Source organism: Dromiciops gliroides, chromosome 6 (genome assembly GCF_019393635.1).
Source record: "Dromiciops gliroides isolate mDroGli1 chromosome 6, mDroGli1.pri, whole genome shotgun sequence".
NCBI classification, from domain to species: domain Eukaryota; kingdom Metazoa; phylum Chordata; class Mammalia; order Microbiotheria; family Microbiotheriidae; genus Dromiciops; species Dromiciops gliroides.
Genome location: NC_057866.1, coordinates 100,425,805 through 100,450,792, shown reverse-complemented (window position 1 = coordinate 100,450,792; position 24,988 = coordinate 100,425,805). Strand labels below are relative to the sequence as shown.

At 42.4% G+C, this 24,988-nt stretch overlaps 1 protein-coding gene across 1 annotated transcript in view; it reads right to left on the bottom strand.

The window, feature by feature from the left end:
* Positions 1 to 4,081: 4,081 nt before the first annotated feature.
* Positions 4,082 to 24,988, bottom strand: part of ATRN (attractin) — a 248,909-nt gene continuing 228,002 nt past the window's right edge. Inside the window, 2 exon segments of the mRNA XM_043973429.1 lie at positions 4,082 to 9,595; positions 13,258 to 13,372. Of these exon segments, the coding sequence (XP_043829364.1) occupies positions 9,471 to 9,595; positions 13,258 to 13,372 (240 nt within the window). The 3' untranslated portion in view covers positions 4,082 to 9,470.

Here is a 24,988-nt window from a genome sequence, read left to right as displayed (position 1 = left end):
AGGTGGTTTTGCAGCTGAGATTACCCCACAGTGAAGATTCACAATTTAGGGATGGGAGGTCAGGGATTAAGGGATTCTAAGGTGGTAGTTAGTGAAACATTAATGTGGCTGGTTATGGGGTCAAGTTTGGGTTTGGAGGGGAATAAGCTAGTGTGGGAGAAATGAATTGAGAGAAAAGGGATGGTATAGGGGATCAGAAGATGCAATATGGGCAAAAAAGTCTTAGTCTGAGTGGAAAAGGTCAAGTCAAGAAGGTGATATTGGAGAAGGGAATTTTGTATCTTCAGATCTTGGAGGTGGTAATTTTTAAGAGGGGCCAGGCTCTTAAACAAGTGTGTGTGCCTGAGGTGGGGATGGTGGAGACAGTTGAGAAATTCAGTGGTAAGGTTGCTAGAAGGGACCTTAAGAGGAATAAAGGATAAAGATGATGGCATGCATGGGGTGGAGAAGACCATGAAGCAAATAATGAAGCTGTGAAAAAAGCTGGGAAAAGAAGTCAAAGACAGAAAGAGAGGCACTATATATGCTAAACAATTCATAGCAGTACTGCTCGTGGTAGTGAATAACTGGAAATACAGTAGATGTCTGTTGACTGTGGGAACACCGAACAAATTGTGGCCCATAAGTGTAAGGGAAAAAGATGTCATGAAATGTAAGAAGAAATTCAGAGAATCATGGGAAGATATGAACTGATGCAGTGACACAAGGAGAAGTACTTACTGTGTTAGACGAGGAAGCCATCGATCTCTCCTTTTCATCTTCTTTTCTACCTGTAAACAACCGTTTTGACAATCCTGTGTCCCTCCCAGCCACGTGTCTCACAGTTTGACAGGGGGTCACATACATATAAACAAATTAATTTCATTTGATCCTCAAAATTTTTGGCTGCCGTGCCACACTGCTCACCAATACTGAGCTTCTGGTTGCTGTTTAGTCATTTTCAGCCACATCCAACTCTTTGCAACCCCATTTGGGGTTTTCTTGACAAAGGTACTGGAGTGGCTTGTCATTTCCTTCTCCAGCTCATCTGACAGATGAGGAAACTAAAGCAAACAGGGTTAAGTGGCTTGCCCAGGGTCACCTAGCTAGTAGTGTCTGAGGCCAGATTTGAACTCAGGAAGAGGAGTCTTCTTGACTACATGCCCAGCACACTGTGCCACCTAGCTCCCCATATTAAGCTTACAGCTCATTAAAACAACCATATATTTTTCATAGCAACTGTCTAGCCCCATCTCTCCCATTCTGTATCTCTAGTTTTTAAAAATCTGAGTGTAGAACTTTACTCTTAATCTTTTAAAATTTAATCTTAGGGGCAGCCAGCTGGCACAGTGGATAGAGCACCAGCCCTGGAGTCACAAGGATCTGAGTTCAAATCCAGCCTCAGACACTTGACATTTACTAGCTGTGTGACCCTGGGCAAGTCACTTAACCCCAACTGCCACATAAAAAAAAGATTTAAATTTAATCTTGTTTTGGCCCATTGTTTTACCCTGTCAAGATATATTTGAATTCCATAATCCACAATGTTTATTTATTTATTTTAAAGGTAATTGGGGTTAAGTGACTTGCCCAGGGTCACACAGCTAGTAAGTGTCTGAGATGAGATTTGAACTCAGGTCCCATCATCCACAAATCCTGCAAATTTGACATGTTTGACATGTTATCTATGCCTTCATTCAAGTCATAAAAGTATCGAACAGCACAGGGCCAAGGAAAAATTCTTTGGCTATTGTACTGGAGGCTATTCAAAGGGTTGTTATCCTATTACTCTTCTGGGCCTGGTTATTCCACCAGCTCCACCTCTGTATTATAAGCCAATGCACATCTCTCCATGCTATTTGTCAAGTGCTTTGGTGAAATCCACAGTGAGTACTGCAGATACAGTGCTCACACTGCAGCTAGGATACCCTCTCAAAAAAGAAAGTGAGATCAGTCTGGCATAGCCTGCCTTCTTCACCCTCTTAATGATGTGCTCCCCAGACCATCAAGCTCATTGGTGTATAGTTTATGGGTTCCACCTTCTTTCTTTTGTGGAAAATGGCAATGTCCAGTTTTCTCCTTCACTTCCGTGGCACTTCTCCCATTTTCCAAGGTTGTTCAAAGGCATCCCACTGGGATTTTCAGCCCCCACTCCTGTTTACTTCCCCCATCCTCTTCATCCTCCAAGGCCCAGCCCAGTCCTTCCCTGTGAAGCCTTCCCCAGGCCCCAGCTTTCATTTCCTCTCAATCCCGACAGCACTTCCGGTCTGCACCCTTCAACTGGTCAGGTTATCACACCCTGCCTTATTTTAGTGAACTGTTTAACACAACAAACTTGATCTCTCTGATGAAAGCATGGACTGCTGAGCAGAGGCTGTCAATGCTCTCACTAGACTGTGCCACGTTGGGCAATGACTGCATCTGGCCTTGGGCTCTCTCGGCCTCTAAGCCTGAACCAAGCACAGAAATTGGAGGGTGGCCTGTAGGTGCTCAATAAGTGGTTTCTGTTTGGTTTTTTTTTTAGTGAGGCAATTGGGGTTAAGTGACTTGCCCAAGGTCACACAGCTAGTAAGTGTTAAGTGTCTGAGGTCGGATTTGAACTCAGGTCCTCCTGAATCCAAGGCCAGTGCTCTATCTACTGCACCACCTAGCTGCCCCAATAAGTGGTTTCTGAAAGAACAGCAGTAAGATAACGGGGGGGGGGGAAGCCACAAGCTCTCTTGGCCTTGCTTTCCTTATCTGCAAAATAGCACAAAGATGGAGTGCTGCCTCTAAAGCTTATGAAGTACTTCATTATCTGACTCCAACTTTGCAAGCCTCCCTGAGAAGTTAGTACTGATATGTTATTATTCCTCTTTTTATGGATGAAGACATTGAAGCTCAGAAAGGTAGTCATTTGTCCATGACAACAAAGAGTGAGTAAATGTCAGAAGCAGAGTTTGAATCCAGGCCTTCTGACTGAGCTCTGAATTCTTTCCACTACATCACACTGCCCCATCAGGAATACTGTTCCTTTGTCCCCTATAATGCATGAAGAACATCATGTTATTCGAATGGAATGAACAAAGTGGGGAGATCATGAGTGGCAATGGCTGGAAAAGGTGGTTTTCTTGGGCCAAACTCTGATGCTTCATGATCAGCTCAAGTGGAGACCTGTGAGACCTCCCCATTCTGCTCCTCACTGGCACTGTGGGAAAGCACTTTGGACTCTTGGAGAAGAGGGGAAGCCAAGGAAGAGCCAGAGGGCCTTCTTTCAGGGGGCGGGCCAGGGACATGGCACCTCTCCTTTCTGCAGCACTGAAAAACTCACCAAGTATTCTCCCTTACACCCACCTCTGTGAGGTAGGTGATACAAATGCTTTTGAAACACTGTAAGATTCTCTTGTACCGCCCTGCCTCAGAACACATTCCTCTGAACAATTCAGCTTTTTCTGGCTTGTAGTGGAATTCATTAAGGCACACACAGGAAAGCTGTGTTCTGGGGGTAGGGAGGAGGGTTTTAATGGGTTGCAGCAGAAAACAGAAGTAGAGAGTTGACATGTTTTCTCATTGGGTCATAATCCCCTGAGGGTTTATTCTGTCAGGAATAATTCTTTACATTTTTAGAGCACTATCTAGCTTCACAAAGCTCTTTCCCCATAACGCTCTGATGAGGTAGGTACCCAAGTATTTTTATCTCCATTTTATGGAGGAGGAAACTGAGGCACAGAGAGATGAAGTCACTTAAGACTAGCTAGCTTTTATAGAAAAGTGATTAACATATGCTATCTCAGTTGAAGACCTTGCCCAGGCCACTTGCTAGTAAGTACCACAGGGGCTCACACTGTTCATCTGGTTGGGGATCAAGGGCACTCACTTTCCAATGTAGGGAATTCATGACTCCCAGAACTAACTGTACCGAGATGCCTCCACACAGGTGGGCATATGAAGACTGAGCAAAATCTGTGGGTGGGACTGAAGGCACCCTTTTTCCACTGGATTTTTTTTTTTTTTGCTTTAGTATCTTAAAACTTCTGGTGATCAAAACTCTAAGATAAGATAGAGATAAGATAAGAGATAAGATAGAAACATGAGAGCAAATACTTGGAACCAAAAGCCCCACTTTAACCAGATCTTCTACTTTTATTTCCGAAGGAAATTTTGTATTACAGTATTTACTTTTTGTTTATATACATGTACTTCACATTTGTGTTTAAAATGCACAGACCTCCCAGAATTTTCTTGTTCCGGCTTAAGTTAGCTGTTATCTTACAATACAAAAAATACCCAAAAGTTGCAGTCCTAACTTGTGTATGTATAACACCCACGATCCCCAGAAATGAAATAGTTTACAATACTTACTCCGTATTTACATATGAGTGCAATCAATGCTAAATTATACATATTAACAAACTAAGCTGGAGTCCGAACACATAAGAACTGGAAATAACCGCAGACCCAAGGAGTTTCCAAAGACAGAATTAGTTCAAGGAAATAGGTTTCACTAGTGTTAATGTGTGCTAGGTCCAAATTCAGAGTAAGTGGGAATCTCTCTCAGGATTTCTTGTAAAAGGGTGGACTGACAGATTTTACAAGCTATTACACAGTTTTTCCTCCCTGGCAGAGTTTTTATTAGTGTGAATTACTAATCAGGGGGAAAGTGTCTCTTGGGGACAATTACAGTACCTGGAAGACATGCATAAGAATTTTTATGGTTGAAGAAAAGTTCAGTAAATTGGGTAACTGTCATTTGAGCCCCAAAGTGGAAGAGACAGCAAGAGCACAGTTTGCCTCTGATCAGTCTATCTCTTCCCTCTGTTCATACCCCTGCCCTTGAGTCTGGTTTGTCGGGGGAAGGAATGTGTCTCTCCCAGGCCTTCTCTATACATAGTAAGTTAGAAGTGAAAAGCCAATTCTATGGTTTGGTGGTTGACCTTCCAACTGAACAGATCTCAGGACTAGAGGGCATCTAGTGCCAACTGGACAAAAATCCCCTCTACAACCCTACACCTGATCATCTGTGCTCTCGTTCAGCCTCTCCTTCGAGACCTCCTGTCACAGGGAATATCTATCTCACTCTTCTTCAATCAACGCCACATCACTTGCTTAATCTCTACACACAGTACCTGTGGAAATGCACGTCTGATAAAGTTAAGGAAGTTGAAAACCCATCTCTTTGCCTTAACCGTGTGCTTGGTTGGCAGAAAACCCCCAATAAACTTGAACTTTACCACAAAAGATAAAAAGCTGTGGAGTAGCTGTTTAAAGTAAAAAATCTATTCCTAATGGTTGGTTTGATGATCCTCTAGGCCATGCCAACCTCCTCTTCCCAGTCACTCCAATTCCAAGGTGAGTGCATATGATCTACACTAAGCTAATGACGACTTTCCCAGGAGAGGGACTAGAAGAAGCTTCACTTGTTTTTTTGTTTTTTTTTTTTTTAGTGAGGCAGTTGGGGTTAAGTGACTTGCCCAGGGTCACACAGCTAGTAAGTGTTAAGTGTCTGAGGCTGGATTTGAACTCAGGTCCTCCTGACTCCAGGGCTGGTGCTCTTTCCACTGTGTCACCTAGCTGCCCCTCAGAAGCTTCACTTTTAATTCAAGGGTCAGTGACTCAATGTCCTGGTCCTCTTTACCCACAGACCTCCCTGCCCAGCCCTGTTTTCTCCCCTGCACACATGACCTGGGAAAATCTGTGGGCCCAGGATTCTCTTCCAGCGCATCTCACAGCAATCAGGTTACCCTCATCTCGGGCAGATGGGCCTTGGGGAAGAGTTGGAAGGGACCTCAGTCTCTCTGTAGCCAGAGAACAGACTGCAGGTTCCTGGACAAATAAAGACATGGGAAGGAGTAACAGAGGAAACAAACAGGGGTGTTACTGGCTGCTGCACATAATGACTACAAACATTTATGAAATTTTTTCTGGAAAAATAGGAGCTATTTGCAAACAAAAAAATCAAATAAAAATAACCCTTATTATTCAGTGCCCAAAGGCATCATTCATGTTATAAACTAAAAGGCTGGAAAATTTCCATCAGAAACCTAAACGAAGCCACAACCACAATTTCAACTAAGACATGGCTCTGGAATTTTTGCTTCCATGTCTCACAATATTTCGGCGGTCAAAACCAAGGGAAATATTTCTAGGGCTGAAACTCAGGGCGTCCAACCTCTGCCCTGAAGCCAAGGCTCCCTGCAAATGGAGATGTGGGCAAATTCTAATGACAAGAGGCTAAACGGCTTCATTTTAACATTCTCCTGAGGAACAGCTGCATAAAGCTGACTTATTGCCTGATTCTTCCTGACTTTTTTTTTTTTTAAGTAGGAGAAAAGCTTTATTTTGAGATATTTTGTTTATTTCATTGAAATGAGTTGCATTTAAATGCATCAACATGTTGGGGATATTTTTCCTGCTCAATTGGCAGAGCATCAGGATCTAATTGGATGATCCCTCTGAGCTCTGAAAGATATCCAGTACTTGGCACGGGGGCATGTTATTAAGACAAAACTCAGGCATCATTTAAAATGCATAAAAAATACACGAGCAGTTTCTCAGTTTTATGTGCATTTTCAAAGATTGGGCATTTTGTACATGATGCCACTGTATTATTTAGCTGAATTATTAAAATGGTTTTCATTTATTCACAGGCTCTTTAGTGACATAATGGGCCTATTTCCAGGGCCTGGAAGCTGGTTTAGAAGTGAGACACACCAGCGATCAGAGACTTTGCTTCTCCCCATTCCAGCTGAACTCTAAGTCTGTCTGAAGCCGTTTGCGGAAGGTAGCAGGGCTGAGGCAGAGATGTGACAAAAGCACAGACATCCCACCTGTTCCCCTGAAGTGATTCTTACTTCTTGGGCTGTTGCCTTGCCTTCTACTTTCTGCCTCCTTTTAATGACTGAAGAGCTAGCCTGGGAGTCCATGTCTGTGGCTCACAGTCACTTATTTATTGTGCAGGACTTCTCCAACAATGACATTAGCGGGGAAGGGGCAGTGTTGGGGGAGAGGTGAAGAAAGAATATCTTAGCAAAGGGAAAATCAGTCCTTGAGGCAATGCTGAGGCTACTTCCTTGCAAGAAGCAGCTCCCACAGTCTTTTTCCCCACCTCCTTTCCCACTCCTAAAATAGAACTGCATCACGCTCAAGGTCTCTACATAAATGGCACCTCCTGGAGAAGCTGGATGGACAATCTTAGGCAGAGGGGGCTGTGGGGTCTCCTTCTCTGCGTTCACCTAGAAACAGAGTCAGAGTTGAAAGGGACCATCAGAGGTTATATACCCTTGCTCTGGGCCAGTACTGTGTGAAGGGGAAAGTGTCTATTCTAGGGAAACTGAGTCTATTGGAGGTAATTCATTTGTATGTTAGTGTTATTGGGTTTTTTTTCCCCAAAAAACTTCTAGGAAAAAAGCATTCCAGGAGATCTTACCCCTGGGACAAAGAATAGGGTTATAAGGGTGGGAGAAGAGAAAAAGCTCTTTCTGAAGGACTGAATTTCTTCAGGGTTGCATCTCAAAGAGACAATTCCTAAGGCATTTGTTCTCACAGGTCTTAGGCTACCTGAATGCCCAAAGGTGCCCCTCCCTCACCACCACAGTTATTCTGAGATAAAGCTGGGAGAGAAGTTCTTCTAGCTCATTGTCAGAGCCTAGGCCTTGCTGAGGCAGTATAGGAGTGATTTCCCCACTGGCTACTATGGATATTGAGACAGAGCATAAGAAAATGGGGGGGAAAAGATGCAATACTTCCAGTTTCTAAGAGTCCTTTCCTCCTGCCCCTCTTAAAATTATTCTTTATTGCTCACTCTGTTTGGCAAACCTGAGTTTCTCCTTTTCAGACTTCTGGATGTGCTGATTCTCTGTGAGTCCTCATCAAGGGCTCTAGATGGTAGAGAAGAGCCTCCCACAACTGGGGAGACTGAGGTTGGGAGGTTCCTTGTGATGAGAAAGAAGGCAAATGCTGCATGTCATGGCAGGCTCTGGACTTTGGCCCTGGGTGGAAGGCCCAGCTGGAAGCAACCTCCGCCTCCTCACAGCTTCCCACAGTAGCATCTGAATTTGGGTCTTGGTCTCATCCTCCCTATTAGATTGCAAGGTCCTTCCTTGTAGGGCCTCTGCCTTACTTCATATTTACAGGGCCAAACAAAGGGCCTCACACATATCTCAAGTGAACTGAAGATAATCCCAGCAGGGATCTCCAGACAGATGCCTGAGTCCACTAACCTGGACCCTGAAGGAAACAGACACTCAAGGCAGATGAGGCTAAAATGGAAATGGACACAGGAAACTGAGCTGTGTCTGGCTCCCAGGAGCCAAAGAACACCCAGTGCGGTGCCCCCAATCCTTTTTGTTCCCAGGGTGGGTATGGAGGATGAGGAACCTCCACTTTCGTGCCTTGAGAGTAAACACAGGAAGGGCCGAGAGAAACACTCAAGTAGAGACCTAGAAGGTTATGGGCACACACAAGGGATACTCCACACTCACACCTTTGACTTGGGACAAGAGGTGAGAACAGCAGCTTTTACACAGGATATTTTAGTTCAATTCCACTTTCCCTTCCAGGTACTGCTACCAGGTTAAGCATGTGCTTGGGTGGGAAAATTCTGTCATCTTTTCTGGCTGCAAATTAGGTTTAGAAAAGAGCACAGATTGCCTAGGGTAACCATTTAAATTTTACAGGAATATAGGAATGCAATTATGTAAAAACCTATGTATACTAATTTCCCAATTGCTAGATCTATTTAAAGTCTAGGCACTTCGTGTGTGTGTGCACGTGTGTGTTCTAAATGGGTTAAGACTATATTAGCCAAGATTCCTTAGAAAACCACAATAATCTGCATTCTCTCCAAGTGACATTTCTGATCTTTATATTAAAATAGTCTCATTCTATTCTACTTTGACATGATTCCAAAGAGATGGACTGTAAATAATTCTCAACTAGAAAAATACCACTCCATGGAAGAGAGAGATCTCTGCCTAGATGGTTCAAGAATAAACAGCATTTTTTTAAGAGAGAGAATGCACTTCAGATGAAAACTAAGTCACTTCACCTGAAGGTTCTCTAAAAGCCTGCATTGGTGAGTTATCGATGACTAACATTTACCTGTAAACACTGCATCTTTTTTTTTTTTTTTTGCACAGTTGAGAAATACAAGTCCCCAGGAACAGTTCTCCATGTGTAAACCTGAGTGTCATTCATTCCTAACTGTTCTCCTGGCTTTATTTACACTGACTTCCCATAATGATGACGAGATCATTATTGGACCTGGAATTAAATTAAATGAATCTGACGAGAAAAAAAAGGGTGAACTCTGAACACAAACTGGAGCAACTTCCAGACAAAGCAAACGACCATGCAGACAAGGTTGGGCTCAAGGACGCTGCCTTCTCCGAGTATCTCCAGGCGTTTGCACCGTGACTGTAAAATCTGTGGCCCTCCCTCCCCCCGCCCTCTCTCCCTTTCCAACTGTTCTTGCGTGTTAAAACCCTCACAGGGACAGTCCTCCTGCTCCAGCATCAGATGCAGGTTCCAGGCTGTGCAGGTGGCTGCTGTTTCCGATTTCGCATGGCTCCTGATTTCTCTTTGTAAGCGATTGGCATCTGCTGAGAAATGTCCACCAGTGCGCTGGCCACAGCAAGTCCTGAAAAGAGAGCCCAAGAGCATGAGCACCAATAAGCAGCCTGCCTGCCAGAGAGCATGAACCTGTGCCCCAGCAACACTGCTACTAGGTCTGTACCCCAAAGAGATCAGAGACGAAGGAAATGGACCCATCTGTATACAGATACTGACAGCAGCTCTCTTTGTGGTGGCATGCCCATCAATAGGGGAATGGCTGAACAAGCTAAGGCACATGAATGTGATGGAATACTGTACTAGTGTGCTGTAAGAAACGAAGAGGGGGAGGGCTTCAGAAAAACCTGGGAGGATCTATGTGAACGGATACAAAGAGAAGTGAGCAGAATCAGGAGAACAATTTATATTTTGAAGATAAAAAACTGTGAAAAACTTAGTAACTCTGATCAACACAGTGACCCACTAGAATTCCAGAGGACTCATGAAGAAACAAGCTATCTTCAAATAGGGAAGTGATGGACTCAGAGTGAAGATTGAAGTGCATTTTCTTCTTTTCCTTTCTTTTTTGGGACATGGTTAATGTGGCAATTTGTTTTGTATGACTATACATATTTGTAATAAGCTTTGCTTTTCTTGCTCTCTAAATGGGTGGGAAAAAGGAAGGGGAGAGAATTAGGAATTAAAAATCAATTAGTATGTTTTTTATGGGCTACTTAACTATCTGTCCAGTATCTGAGATGATACCAGACATTGATGGAAGGAAACTGAACCCTCTATTTTTATAATTCCCTAAGAAAAAGCATTTCATGCCATTGTTTCACTTTGCCAGACTCCGGATGCCTATCCAAGGCCTTTGGTGAAGCCCCATGGAGACAAGGACGCAGGAAGCGGCAGAGGCCCTACTTGAGCTTACCTCTTTCCTGAGTGTGGGTCTGTGTGGGCTCACTCACCATGTGTAAGAAATGTGGGCCAAGGCAGGGTGTGGCAGTTGAAAGGGAGTCTGAAAACCCTGGGGTGAGCAGGAAGGCCCCGAAGAGGTGGTGGCCTGAGGAAGATGAGGGGTGAGCTGGCAGTGGACAGAGGTGGGTGATGGAGTGTGCTCTTCAGGAACAGGTCTCACTTCCTAATGATGGGAGAGCCTTCCAAGAAGGCCAGGCCTGGTGGGGAAGGCACTGCCCTTCTCTGACATCACTGCCCAAAGCCACACTCCCATGTGCTCCCCCTCCACACCCCTGTGCTGCAAGGAATCAGTGGGCTCTGTACCCACAATCATCCCTCCTGCTTTGTGAGGAGGGCGCTGCTAAGAAATACTATTCTATTAACACTTCCTTGAGGAGCTCAGGGCCAGGCCGGACAAACTGCAAAGGGAGAGCCAGAGAAGAAGAGACTGGGCCAAATTCTCCTCAGGGAGCCAAGCTGAAGCACCTTAAACTAACACAGAGAAGATCTGGAAATCCCTCTGGGATTGAAGTTTTCTGTGTCCCCTTTGTGTGTATAGTGGGGAGAGGGATGGAAACCAAGGTCACACTGGGAAAAACCACTGCCCACTGCCCTGTGCTCTCCTGCCCCCGCTCCACACCCTGTTTCTGTGGGGTGGGGGTGTCCCTTGTCCTTCAAAGAGCAGTAACAACAGCTCCTACTTCCCTTGAGTCCTAACAGCTGTAGAATGATTCATCACAACAGCCTTGCAAGGGAAGGATTATGACGAAGGTGACCTCCCCAGGGGCACCCAGCTAGGAAGGTGCCTCTGAACTCTCCCTGCCTGCCTGCATCCATCGGGGAAGCTAAATCACAGCTCACTCAGCGTGTTCCCCTTGGGCCGGCCGCTGCTCCTAGCCCTTGCTCCCTGAGCTTCTGGTCGCGGCTCTCAGGTTGTCTTTTGAGCCTTGGAGTTGGAGTCTGGGGTCCAGCTCGGATGCCAGCTGTGTGACTTGGGTCAGGTCCTTTCCCTTCTCTGAGCTCCTCCTATCCCTCTGTAAAATAGGGGTCGTCAGTCGGGCTCGTCCAGCTTGCTCCACATCACGGGTATGAAGAAGGGGCTTTGTGAACCCTAAGGCCCCTGGACAGGGGCTCCTGTTTGTATGTGGCCTCTGTGGGCTCTTAGACCGGGGCCAGCACTATTTACCCCCAGGAGAGGGGGTGCCTGGAGGGGGCTGGACAGGCCCCTTCACTTCTCTGCACCTCAGCCGTCTCTTCTCTGCCATGGATCAAGTTCCACTCAATTCAATAACGCTTATCAAGTTCTTGTCATTTGTCCTTCATTCTCAAAGAGGACGACGACATCGGGGTAATATCATGACTTGCAGTGAATTGGATGTGAGGGAGGGAGGACTTTGCAAAGTCACCAACCTCACTCTCTCCTCCAGAGCCATCTGGGTGCAGTGGCAAGATAGATATCAGGATGACTGGAGATGGCCCTGGATGTTTGAGTCAACTGGGGTTAGGTGACTTGCCCAGGGTCACACAGCTAATAAGTGTCTTTGGTGAAATTTTAATTTAGGTTCTCCTGTCTCTGGGGGTCAGTGCTTTATCCACTGAACCACCTAGCCGCTCCCCTTATTAAGTACTTACTATATGCAAGCACTGAACTACATACTGGGGGTGCAAAGGCAAATATGAGACAGTGCCTGTCTTCAGTGAGCTTACACTCTCCTGGGAGGAGAGAATTGAGCATTTCTATAGAACCTTACATGCCAGGAACTGTGCTAAGGGCTTTTTTTTTTAAACAAATATCATCTCAACTGATCCTTACAACAACCCTGGGAGGTAAAGTACTGTTATTATCCCCATTTGACAGTTGAGGAAACTGAGACAAAGTACTATTAAATGACCAGTCCAGGGTCATCTAGCTGTTATGCATCTGAGTCTGGCTCTGAACTTAGGATTCCAGGTACTGGGCCCTATCTCCTGCACCACTTTGGAAAGGTAAAAGAGTTCAACAGGTACATAAGTAAATAAACACAACACACATACAAAATGTCTGCAAGGCATTTCAAGAGAGGGAGATGGCTAATGACCTTGCTGAGGGATGGGAGATGAGGAAAACCCCTCTGGAGGTGGCCCCTCATTTATATTTTAAAGGAAGCTGGGGATTCTCTATGGTAAAATGAGTAAGGAATAGAGGGAGTGGCATTTGTATAAATCTCCCAGATGGCTTATGGGTCATGTGTACACTGGACCAGCAGACCAGGCTGAATGCAACAGAGAGCATGAAGGGGAATGCTATGAAATGGCATTGGAGACGTGAGCTGGAGCCAGACTATGGAAAGCTATAAAGGTCAGGGGGAACAGGTCTGCATTCTATTGTAGAGAGAGGACAGTCAAGGATGACTCACAGCTGTGAACCTCGAATGACTGGAAGGATGATGCCATCAACAGAATGGGGAATTCTGGAGGAGGAATGGGTTCTTGGAGAAATAGGAGTTCCATTCTGGACACAATCTCTAAGATCTCTTCTCTACCTGACACTTTACCTTCTAAGGTCCCTCCCAGCTCTGACATTCTGTGTTCTGTAAACCTTCTTGCCCTGGGCCTAGCCAGGTGTTCTTACCAACTAAGTATGAAGAGATGCTTAAGAGATGTTTCCTGGCCAGGTCCTGTATTCTAAGGTCCCTTTCAGCACTGACATCTCTCAGGAAAGGTCAAGGCTCCCACCTGTTTTAGCTCTCTTTCTCAGAGCCAAAGGCAGGTTTCTGCTTTCACATCAGCTGATGGGGAACATGCACTCACCTGACTGTCCTGGCGGTGGAATTCCACCCAGGCCTCGAGGCAGCCTCACAAACACTGAAAGGACCGCAGCTCTGTTACCAAAACAGGGCTCCAATGCGATGGGCTTGGGAACAGCCTGTGCAAGGAAGAAAGCACAAAAGGGCTAATGATGGTTTCTTAAAGGATCACTGAACAACATTCCAGCCCTCCTTTTTCTGATCTACCCCCTGGGGGCCAGGGGAGTTAGGGACTAGGTAGAGACTGGCCTCTCCTCGAAATAAGAGTAGCCCTGGCATTCTCTAAGATCAGAAACCATTCCAAGAACACAAACAACAATAGGGCTGGCATGCACACCAAAGATTACAGATGGGTTAATTTTCAGCGGCAGGAGGGCTCCCCTTCCAGTTGTTTGTGAAAGCTTTCCCTTCCCTGCCCTGTTAAAAATCCCATTCCATGCTGCACCCGCCCTGGCTTAAGTGTCAGTAACCCAACACACACACACACACACACACACACACACACACACACACACACACACAAAACCAATCCACAAGCATTTATTAATTGCCTACTATGTGCCAGATTCTGTGCTAGGTGCAAAGGCACACACTTTTCCACTCAAGAGAATCCATACTTTGTTATCAACACACATCATCCTTCTCCTGCCAGTGGTCTAGGTACAATGGCTCTGCACCATGGCTGGCCACTTCTGAAAGGCTGCTGGCCCCTAACCTAAAATGAGAGGGGTGAAAGTGACTGTTTGTTCTCTTGGCTCTTTTGGTTCCATTCATTAACAAAATCATTTCCATTTGGAAGTATATATCAGGACATTCCCAGACACTCAACACTTTGTACAAGTGAAGACCTTTCCGAGTCACCTCATGGACACGTGGACATAAGCAGTTGTGCCACTGGTAATATATTCCGGGCCACAACTCTTATGGCCACTTTGGATCTTGCTTTAATAGATTTACAATGGAACTATCTAAGACCTGGGAAGCTGGCTGCACCAATAAAGAGTCGGCTCGAACATGACTAATGGAAATACCACTAAATACAACTGCTCACTGGTGATGAGACACCCCCAAAGTCAGTTGTTCCCCTACCAGCAGACAGGGAGAGCACCTGTTACATTATAGTCCCCAGATGCCAACATGGGTCATATAGCTGTGAGGCTGAGACTCGATCTCCATTTATCTGCTATTGACTACGTATTTATCCCAAAGTGCAGAGGACTAGTTTGATATGCTGAGCAGTAATTATCACTTCCAAATTCTTCTCCCTTAAGATTATACAAAAGTACCATCCCCATTTCATGCTCTGATATCATCTTCATTGATACTAATCAAATAGTTGCTACTCATTCATTTAACTTAAAGCTGTCACAGTATACTTTTGTGTGTGTGTGTGGGGGGGCAATGGGGGTTAAGTGACTTGCCCAGGGTCACACAGCTAGTGTCAAGTGTCTGAGGCTGGATTTGAACTCAGGTCCTCCTGAATCCAGGGCCAGTGCTTTATCCACTGCACCACCTAGCTGTCCCTGTCACAGTATACTTTAATGAGGCCCAGAGACATGTCCTTGTAAACTAGAAAGGGAAGAATCAAATATCACAATTACATTATTAGCACCCAATAAAACATAGCATAGTGAGCTAAACAAATTGAACTTAAAATCATTTCATGCTCAGAAGAAACTAGCATCATTACAACAGGGCCTTATTTGTCATCTGTTCAGGGTAATAGAAATTGGACTTTCACAGCTTAGGAAGATAAAAATCCAGTCTGGGTATGTTTATGACCACATAGTTTTCCTATTAGGTTCTTTCAATAAAATCACAGAAGTTCACAATAATTCCTTTTCCACAAAGTATGTATACAGGCTATATTCTATTCCCCGTGCTGATGGCTATAGCATCAGAAAGCCGAGAAGCAGCTGAAGTCATCCTCCTGTTCCCAACCTTCTGTTCTAGTGAAGGGACTGTATTGTCTCACCCCTGCCTCTTGTAACCTTCTATTCTATATTTTACCCTCCATTCTCTCTCCACCTCTCACCCTTTGTTTCTGTTATCTCCTTCTGCCCTATACAATTTTCTGTCCTATTAGAGTTCCAGAAGGACCTTAAAGATCACATAGTGCTAACATAAACATGAAACAGGAAACTCCCTACCTGCGGCCCCTCCACTCCCCCCATCACAATTCCTCTCAGGTGGTGGTGGTGGCCCATTCAATTGCTGGACAGTCCACATTCTCAGGCTGCTTAATATCTATAAGACCTAGAATAAGAAGATATCTTAGAGATCACCAAGTCCAAACCTGTCATTTTACAGAAGAGGAAGCAAGTCCAGAGCTTAAATAACTTGTCCAAAGTTACAGCAACAGTAGAACTGAAACTTGAACCCAAGTCTTCTGACTCATGCTCTCATTTTACCTTTTCTTTTTATTAAATTATTTATTCTACACTGCAACATCAATTCAACTAATTAGACGTGCTTTTTAGCCACTTATATTTAAATAAATTAATTTCAACATCTAAAATGTTATAACAATTCTAAGTATCCATCAAGATTCCATGCTTGTAGGGGCAGCTAGGTGGCGCAGTGGATAGAGCACTGGCCCTGGATTCAGGAGGACCTGAGTTCAAATCCAGCCTCAGACACTTGACACTTACAAGCTATGTGACCCTGGGCAAGTCACTTAACCCCAAATGCCTCACCAAAAAAAAAAAAAAAAAAAAGATTCCATGCTTGTTCATTCATTACCATTCCATCTTATACAGTCATAGTTAGTTTTGCTTTTTTTTTTTACTTTGTATAATTTCATAAAGATCTTTTCATCTTTATGTTCCTTATCCCAATCAACCTTAACTATATTATAATACAGCATGATATCGATGTAATGTCATTTATTTACCACTGCCCCAAAATTAGACATTAGGGTACTTTGATGATTATTTTAGGGGTGGGGCAATGAGGGTTAATTCACTTGCTTAGGGTCATACATCTAGTGTCAAGTGTCTGAGGTTGGATTTGAACTCAGGTCCTCCTGAATCCAGGGCCAATGCTTTATCCACTGCACCACCTAGCTGCCCCCCAGGGTACTTTGATTTTGTTTTGTTTTGGGCAATTAAAGATAATATTGAAAATCTCTGAACGGCTCTTTAAAAAATTTTGCCTTTGTTAACATGTTCAAGCTATATTCCCAACTGAATTACTGGGTCAAAAGGTATGATTATTTCTATGATTTTATACTGAATATTGCCAGACTGACCTCCAAAAAGACCTACAAGTTTGCAATTCCATTAGCAAGGAACAAATGTACTGATTTTAATTATTTTGGACAATTTATTGGGTATTGCCTTAAAGTTGTTTTAATTTGCATATCTTTTTATTATTGGTGAGTCTGAACACTTTTCAAGTCTTTGTAAAACCACCTGTTTATGTCCTTTGACCATTTATCCACTGTGGACTGAGTTAATTCTGTACATTAAAAAAAAAAAAGAATTTCTTATGTGTTTTAGATGTCAAATCTGTATGTCACTTTTACAATAGCTATTTCCTACAGTCTTCTATTTTCCATTTCCTTTTGATTGCATTGAGGTTTTTTGTACAGTAAAAGTTATTTCTTTTCCCCATCTAAGATACATTATTATGCTTTCTTTCATCACACAGCTAAAAATCATTAATATATATATATATATACACACATACACACACATAGGAGATATAGGTCTAAATTCATTTCCCACAAATTGTTAACCAATCTCCCAAAGAATATTTGTTAAATAATGAATTTCTACCCATGATTTTATTTCTATAGGTTGATCAAACACTTTGAGGAGCCTTTCACTCATGCTGCCTCTGGACAGAGTCCTGGCTCTTCTCTAGTTGTGCTGGGAGGTAAAAGATTTATTTGCTTGTGCTGAGTGCTTATCTACTTTCCTATCACCTGGGGATTGCTGGCTGACTTTCTGTGCACTTTTTGGATAGAAGTCACTTACTATAATTTCTCACTGGATTTAATGACTCGTTTAGTCTGGTGGTGGAATTTCAGGTTTTTATTGAACTAGGGATGAGAGAGTTGGATAGCCTACTTCTATTCAGGTAACCATCTTGGCTGGAAGTCTACCTATCCCATTGATCTTAATATGTAGTATTATTTTTGTCATTGTATTTAAATATTTTGGCTTTTTTCTGATTTCTTCTTCAACCCGTTCATTTAAAAGATTATTTTTTCAGTTTCTACAGAGAAGCAGCATAGTATACGAGTTAGAATATTTTCTCAAATACTAGCCATATGGCAACTGGTCAAATAACTTAAACTTTCTGGGGTTTGGTTTCCTCATAAGTAAAATGAGGGTGTTAGACTTGATAAAGCCCTTCCCAAGGTCTTTTTAGCTCTAAATCTATGATCTTCTTTTATGACTTTTACTTAAATTATTAAAATTTAATTCTAATTTTACTACATATGCAGGTTTGTATCATTTATGAAGGACCTCTCTATGATCTAGTATGTGATTCATTTTTGTGAGCATTCCATGTGTACTTGAAAAGAAAGTGTATGCCAAAAAATAAAAGAAAAGAAAATGTATTCCTTGTTTCATTCATTCAGTTCTTTCTAAGGGTTGGGGACATAAAATTTGACTTATTAAACAATTAGTTCAAGTTTGTGATTTCTTTACTGCTAACTTTTTTGCAATGATGTATAAAAAGTTCCCTAGGATTGGTTTTTAAAATATATTTCTTCTTCTATTGCTGCTAAACTTTCTTTTATTAATTTAACTGCTGAATTGTTTGGGGCATATAAATGGAAAGTCGTTACACATTTGTTATTCATTTTTCCTGTCTCTATTATGAAGTATCATTTCCTGTCTCCTAGTTTAAATTCTACTTTGCCAATATCATTCATAGACTTCCTTTTTCTGAACCTGCGGTTGGACAATATATTTTAGATGAAATGTTACTTTTAATCCAGTTATGTCTTTTTTGCATTATGTGCTTCCTATAAGCAACATATTGATGGATTTTGTCTCTTGATCCTGCATGATTGTGAGAAAGTCACCTTACTTTTCTGGGATTCAGTTGCCTCATTTGTAAAATGAAAGGTTTGGATTACATTCCTCCTAAAGTTCCCTTCCAGTACTAAACTTATAACCCCTGATTTTGTTATTTGCTATTTACATGCTTTAAGTTCTTATATTTAAAAAACTGATATTTCAATTTGCAATTTCCCTAATTTTTCTTCATCTCATGTTTCTTCTAAACAATGTTCTTAGTTCTTTTTAAAATATTTATTCTCCAACCTAATTTATCATTAATACTTCAAACATGTATTTCTGAAGGAATTTTATGATCTGTAACTTTTATGGAATTTCCTTGCTGTACCATTAACAAATTTACCACTCAGATTTCTGTTCAAGAATGGAATGGGTAGAAAGAATAGGCTCGTCCAGCATGGCCCCAGTGTAAGCTGGAGGTACCACTGTGGTGCAGCTCAGGGTGGGGGATCTGGGTGACCTGAGCTCTAGTCTAGCTGCTGGTGAGTAGTTAGAGAGTCTTTGCAGCTTGCTTTGGCGGGAGGTGGGTGGAGTACAGAAGAGAAGGCAGGAGTGATAAAACCTTTCAGTTAAGGGGAAAGGCTTGGCAATCCTTTCCTCTAAATGTTATTTCCTTCTCCACAGCTACTTTCAGCAGGTGCAAGACTGAATGGCCAGGCCTCTTTCACGAGGGGGAGCTTTTAGCTCCTAGGCAGTATCAATTTTGGGGGGAGTTGGCAGGAGGGAATTCCCTCTTCTCAATACTAGTTCTGCATAGGAGGAGTTAGAGGGGGAGACAACTATTCTGATAAAGGACCAGGCAGCTCCCTTGAGCTTTCACCAGGCTCTGGAACATCCATTAATGGGAGGTTTGATGGATCAAGGCGTTCTCTCAGCCAAGGCTAGGTATTGGGATTGGAAAGCTGGAAAGAAACCCCAGGATCCAGGGGTGGAGAAAAGCTATCCTGCTGACTGCCTGAGGTTTATACAAAGAGTAGAGACAATCATTAAAATGGCCATGGTTTAGACTTCAATAGCAAGTGGATGCAAGACAGGAGTAGGAAACCTTAGTAACTGTTGAGGGCAATACCATGCAATGGACTTGGGGTAGGATCCTTCCAAATGATGACACATGGGCACTGTCTTCTCAGGGAAACTAGAGATACCAAAGAAAGTCAACACCTAACAGCTAGATAAGAGGTTCCATCATTTTGTGCCTACAAGGCAATCAGCTCCTGCAGCCATGTAACAGTCAGGATTATGTATTTTAATTCACTTAGCTGAGCATAAAGAGAAACTGCCTCACTCTGGTGGGGCCATTAGGGATGAAGAAAGCTGCTTTTTCAATGAGTGAGGGTAAAAGAAAAGTAAATGCACAATGTTCATGTGCATGCACATGGACAGACTCAAGACAGTAGGCCAAAGGTATTATTTAAATGTCAAAATGATTCATCTGTCTTCAGCCTTCAGGCCTTAAACATAACAAGGGTGATTTCAAATATCTGCCTAAGTCCTATATTTGTTCATCAGCCTATGCCCACAGACATCTGCACTGACAGAAATCAATAAATCTCAGAGAAATGAAGTTAGGGGCAAGAGTGGTCCTCCATGTGGGTGGCACTTCAGAAAGAAGCAATGTCCTTGAAGGGCTCACGACACCTACTCCCTGGTCAGGTGACCTCATCTCAGTCCAGTCTGATCACCCTTTTCAATCATCATGTACAATTCACTCTGAATATATTTGTTATACATGACCATTATGGTATTGGGTTTACTTAACTAGCCTTACAGAAGTGACAGTGATATGTATGTGTATACACACACACACACACACACACACACACACACACACACACACACACACACACACACACAGTTACCTCCATGTCATGAGGAGGCATCAAAAGAAGATGTTAAGGGGGGCGGCTAGGTGGCGCAGTGGATAAAGCACCGGCCCTGGATTCAGGAGTTCCTGAGTTCAAATCCGGCCTCAGACACTTGATACTTATAGCTGTGTGACCTTGGGCAAGTCACTTAAACCCCGCAAAAAAAAAGATGTTAAGTGGAGGTCTACTCTGAAAGTGGCCTTAAGTGCTTTTCACGTAGGTGTGCTCTTTCTTATTGGACTATGAGATCCCTGACAACAAGAGATGATAACACTTCTATTATCTACTTCCAGATGCTGTATGGAAAAAGTGTTTCAGTGAAACTAGATGGTCCAGTGGATAAAGCACTAGCACTGGATTCAGGAGGACCTGAGTTCAAATCCGGCCTTAGACACTTGACACTTACTTGCTGCATGACCCTGGGAAAGTCACTTAACCCTCACTGCCCCACCTCCCCCCCAAAAAGAAAGAAAGAAAGAAAGAAAAAGTACTTTATAAATCTTTAAAGGGGCTTTAAAATAATTCCTATGGCCTTTCCTCACATTGGAACAGGTGATTAGCTATCATGATCTCCAACTTCCCCTTCAATCCTGTGAGAACAAGTTGGTGACACCTTCTACATGAAGTCTGACCTGATTCTCCAAACTGCTTCTGCCCTCTTCCATATGGCTCTTATTGATAAATGATTAATTGATAAATGGTCAAAACATATAAATGGGCAGTTTTTTCAGAGGAAGAAATAAAAGGTATCAATAGCCATATTTAAAAACACTCTAAATCATTAATAATTAGAGAACTGCAAATTAAAACAACTCTGGGGTACCACCTCATATCCATCAGATTGGCTAAGATGACAAAAAAAAATGACAAATGCTAGAGGAGATGTGGGAAAATAGGTAAACTAATGCACTGTTGATAGGGCTAAGAACTAGTCTACTGTGGAAAAGAATTTGGAATTACGCCCAAAAGGCTACTGAATTGTGTATACCCAGAAATAGTGCTATTAGGTCTATACCATAAAGAGATCAAAGAAGGAAAAAAAAAGGACTATATGTAAATATATATATATATGTGTGTGTGTGTGTGTGTGTGTGTGTGTGTGTGTGTGTGTGTATGTGTATATATATATATATATATATATATATATATATAATATATCAGCTCTTTTGTGCTGTCAAAGAACTGGACATTGAGGGGATACCCATAAACTGGGGAATGGCTGAACAAATTATGGTATATGAAGGTGATATAAGAAATGATGAAGGGGATGGTTTTAGAAAAACCCAGGAAGATTTGTATGAACTTGATGCAAAGTGAAGTGAGTAGAACCAGGAGAATAATCTACCAATAAAAGCAATATTATGAAGATAAGCAATTATGAAAGACTTAGTAACTCTGATCAATATAATAACAAATCACAATTCTAAAGGACCCATGATGAAATATGCTATCCACCTACAGGTAGAGAACTGACAGACTTAGAGTACAGATTGAATCATATTTTTTCTCTATTCCACCCCGTGCCACCCCCCTCCCCCCAGGGACACAGCTAATGCAGAAATTTGTCTTGCATGATTATACATATTTGTAATAGGTTTTGTATTTCTTGCCTTAATGTGATTAACATTGGGTGGAGGAGGGATAAGGAGGGGAGAAAGAATTTGGAACTGAAGAAAAAAGTCTCTGTCTTTAAAAAGATTGAATTTTTTAAAATATAAGAAAATGGCTTGTGCTGGATTCTCCTAAAGCTTAGTAGAAAATATGGGAAATATAAGGTTTGTCATTCCTTGATTATTCTTAATTTTCTCTCTTCTCCTTTCTTCCTTTCCCTCATCCCTTCCCCACTCCCTCTCCTCCTCTCTCTCCCCCAGGAGACCATAGCCCAGCCATAGGAGCTGTTTCCTAAAAGAAGTCCAGGAAGCTCTGCTTCCACTTAGCACATGGTCTAACCTATTCTTTGGCCAACTGGGCTGATGTTTTTGTAATAAGGTCCTAGCTCTAGGCATGGCACAGTATGAATTGTACTACTAAATTTAGTGACTGGTAGAAAATGTTAATCCATTTAGATAGGAATAGTAAAATGACTTACTGAGTAGCTAAATGGACAAGGAAAAATACATCTTTATTCTTACTAACCTCTAACTGAAATTTAGCATCTCCTTCCTTTATGAATGCAGGTTAACAAAGTATGATTCTAAGGAGTTCATGGGCTTCATCAGACCCCAGAAAAGGTTAAGTCTGTAGCCTCGGGGCCATGATGTTTCTTTAACTCTGGAGAGGGGACTCGGGCTCAGGACAGAAGCAAAGAATGCAGGTAAAGCAGTTGCTCTGCCAGCATAGGCAGAACTTTCTCCTTAGCTGACAGGGGTTTAGGCCAGCAAATCTCTATTTGGGCTTCAACCAGAGGCAAGCCTGTAGCTATTTGCCAAGGTCCAAACCCAGGTCTGGCACCTAGAAAACCCAACATCTCATGCCCTTGATCACATCACAGATTGTTCACTGAAAGTTTGAAGCTTCCTGACCAGAGCCACCCCTGTGATCCTTGAAGAATACAACAAACATGTAATACCCAGAGTAACAGGACACTAGGTGAGACAGGCCAGGATCATACAAGGCTATGATAATCCATTAGAAATACAAAGAGTCTGACTTTAACAAGAAGGTAGAGGAAGAGAGGGAGAATTTATTATCTCACATAACTAGGCTGTGCAGATAGAAACCTATCTGACTGTGGAAGGGGTAAGGAGAGTGAGTATCATGTAGACCTTACTTTCATCTAAGCCAGTTAAAGGAAGGTGGCACACAGATACACACAGAGACTGTGGTGTAGAAATGCATTTGTTTCAACAGGGAAAAGGAGGGAACAGGGAGGAGTGAAAGGGAAGAATAAGAGGAAGAGTATATTCATGGAGAGATTAGTTATAAGTAAAACAAACCCTACACTCAAAAAAAAATCATGAAGAGAAATTTAAAAAGAAAGAGTAAGAACCTGTGATTAACAAGGAGCAGGGAATAAAGAGCATAAAATATTAGACTATGTTGGAGGGGAATACACAACTAAAGACCAAAACTATAAATGGGAATGGGAAGAATATACCCACAAATGCAAGAGGGTAGTAGAATAGATTAGAAAAAAGAATCCAACAATATGTTGTTTACAAGAAACACACTTAAAACATAAAGACTCACAGAGATTTAAAAATAAGGGGCTGAGGGAGAAGGAGCATGCATTTATTAAGCACATGCCAAGGTCTTTACAAGTGTTATCTGATTTGATCCTCACAACAACCCTGGAAGGTAGCTGCTATTGTTATCTCCATTTTACAAATGAGGAAACTAAGGCACATGGAGGACTTTCAAAGCTAGTGACTGTCTGAGGATGGATTTGAACTTAGGTCTTCCTGACTCTAGGCCCAGCACTCTACCACTTGTCCCAGCTGCTTCTAGGCATAACCGATTATGCCAGAACTTTAAAAAAAAAAAAAAAGCAGTTGGCAGCAGTCATGATCTCAGACAAGGTAAAAGCAAAAGAAGACTTAATTAAAGAGATGAATAGAGAAATTATTTTGTTTAAAGGTACTATTAATGATGAATTAATTTCAGTGATTAACATATATGCCCTGAATAGCCTAGCATATAAATACTTAAAGGAAAAGTAGAATGAATTACAGGGAAAAAGACAGGAGAAGTAGATAGCAACATTATAGTAGTGGGGGGCCCCATTGTGCCCCTTTCAGAGTTAAACAAATATAATAGAAACTATGAACATTTGTTAGAAGAGTTTTCTTTTTTTTAGATTGGGGGGAGTGTGGTGTGAAAGAGAAATCACATGCAATGATCAGAATTCTTGCTATAGAAAATGCCTCTCTTAAAGTTCACCCAGGCCAGGTCATAGAATTTCAAAATGTGTCTTTGTTGTTCATTTGTTTTTAGTTGTGTCCGACCCTCTGAAACTCCATTTAGGATTTTCTTGGCAAAGATACTGGGGTGGTTTGCCATTTCCTTCTCCAGCTCATTTTATAGATGAGGAAACTGAGGCAAAAAGGGTTAAGTGATTTGCCCAGGGTTACACAGCTAATAAGTGTCAAGTCTAGAATATGTCTAGTCTAACCCATAACCAACAAAGAATCCCTTCTGCAACAATCACAAAAAGCAGTCATTCAGTCTTTGCTCCAATACCTCCAGTGATGAGGAACCAACTAACCCAACCTCCCAAAGTAGCCCATTCTATTTTCTGACAGCTCCAGGTTTTTGGCAACTTTTTCTTACATGGAGCTGAAATCTCCCTATCAGGAACTCGTATCATTCCTAGTTCTGCCCTGTGAGGTCAAACAGAACAAGTCTAATCCCTCCTTCCATGTGACAGGCCTTAAACACATGAAAACAACAATGCTATTTCTTGCCACATTCTCAGTTCATCAAACTAATCTTTGCAGGGCAATCTCCAGTTGCTTCTCTATTCTGTATTAATCAGGACTGGAAACATGTCTGATCAGATGTATCTGAAAGACATTCTCCAAAACAATGGCTGCTGATGGTCATACATTTCTCAACTCAATTTCTCCTACAATATGAATGAGGAATTAAACATAACAGTCATTTGATCTGCACCTTGAAAAGATTTGACTGTGCTATCTGGGGAGTAACATCTGTGTGTTTACTAATTCCATGGAAAACCTATCAAGTGGTAGTGAGTTTTGGAGTAGCAAATAGACAGAGCTCTTGGCAATATAGGCCATGCTAGGTTTTTTCCTCACAAGCCTCCAAGTCTCAGCCCTTTTCCTTATGTATATTTGCCTGAAGAACACAGCTGTCTTTTTTTGTCACCCCATGC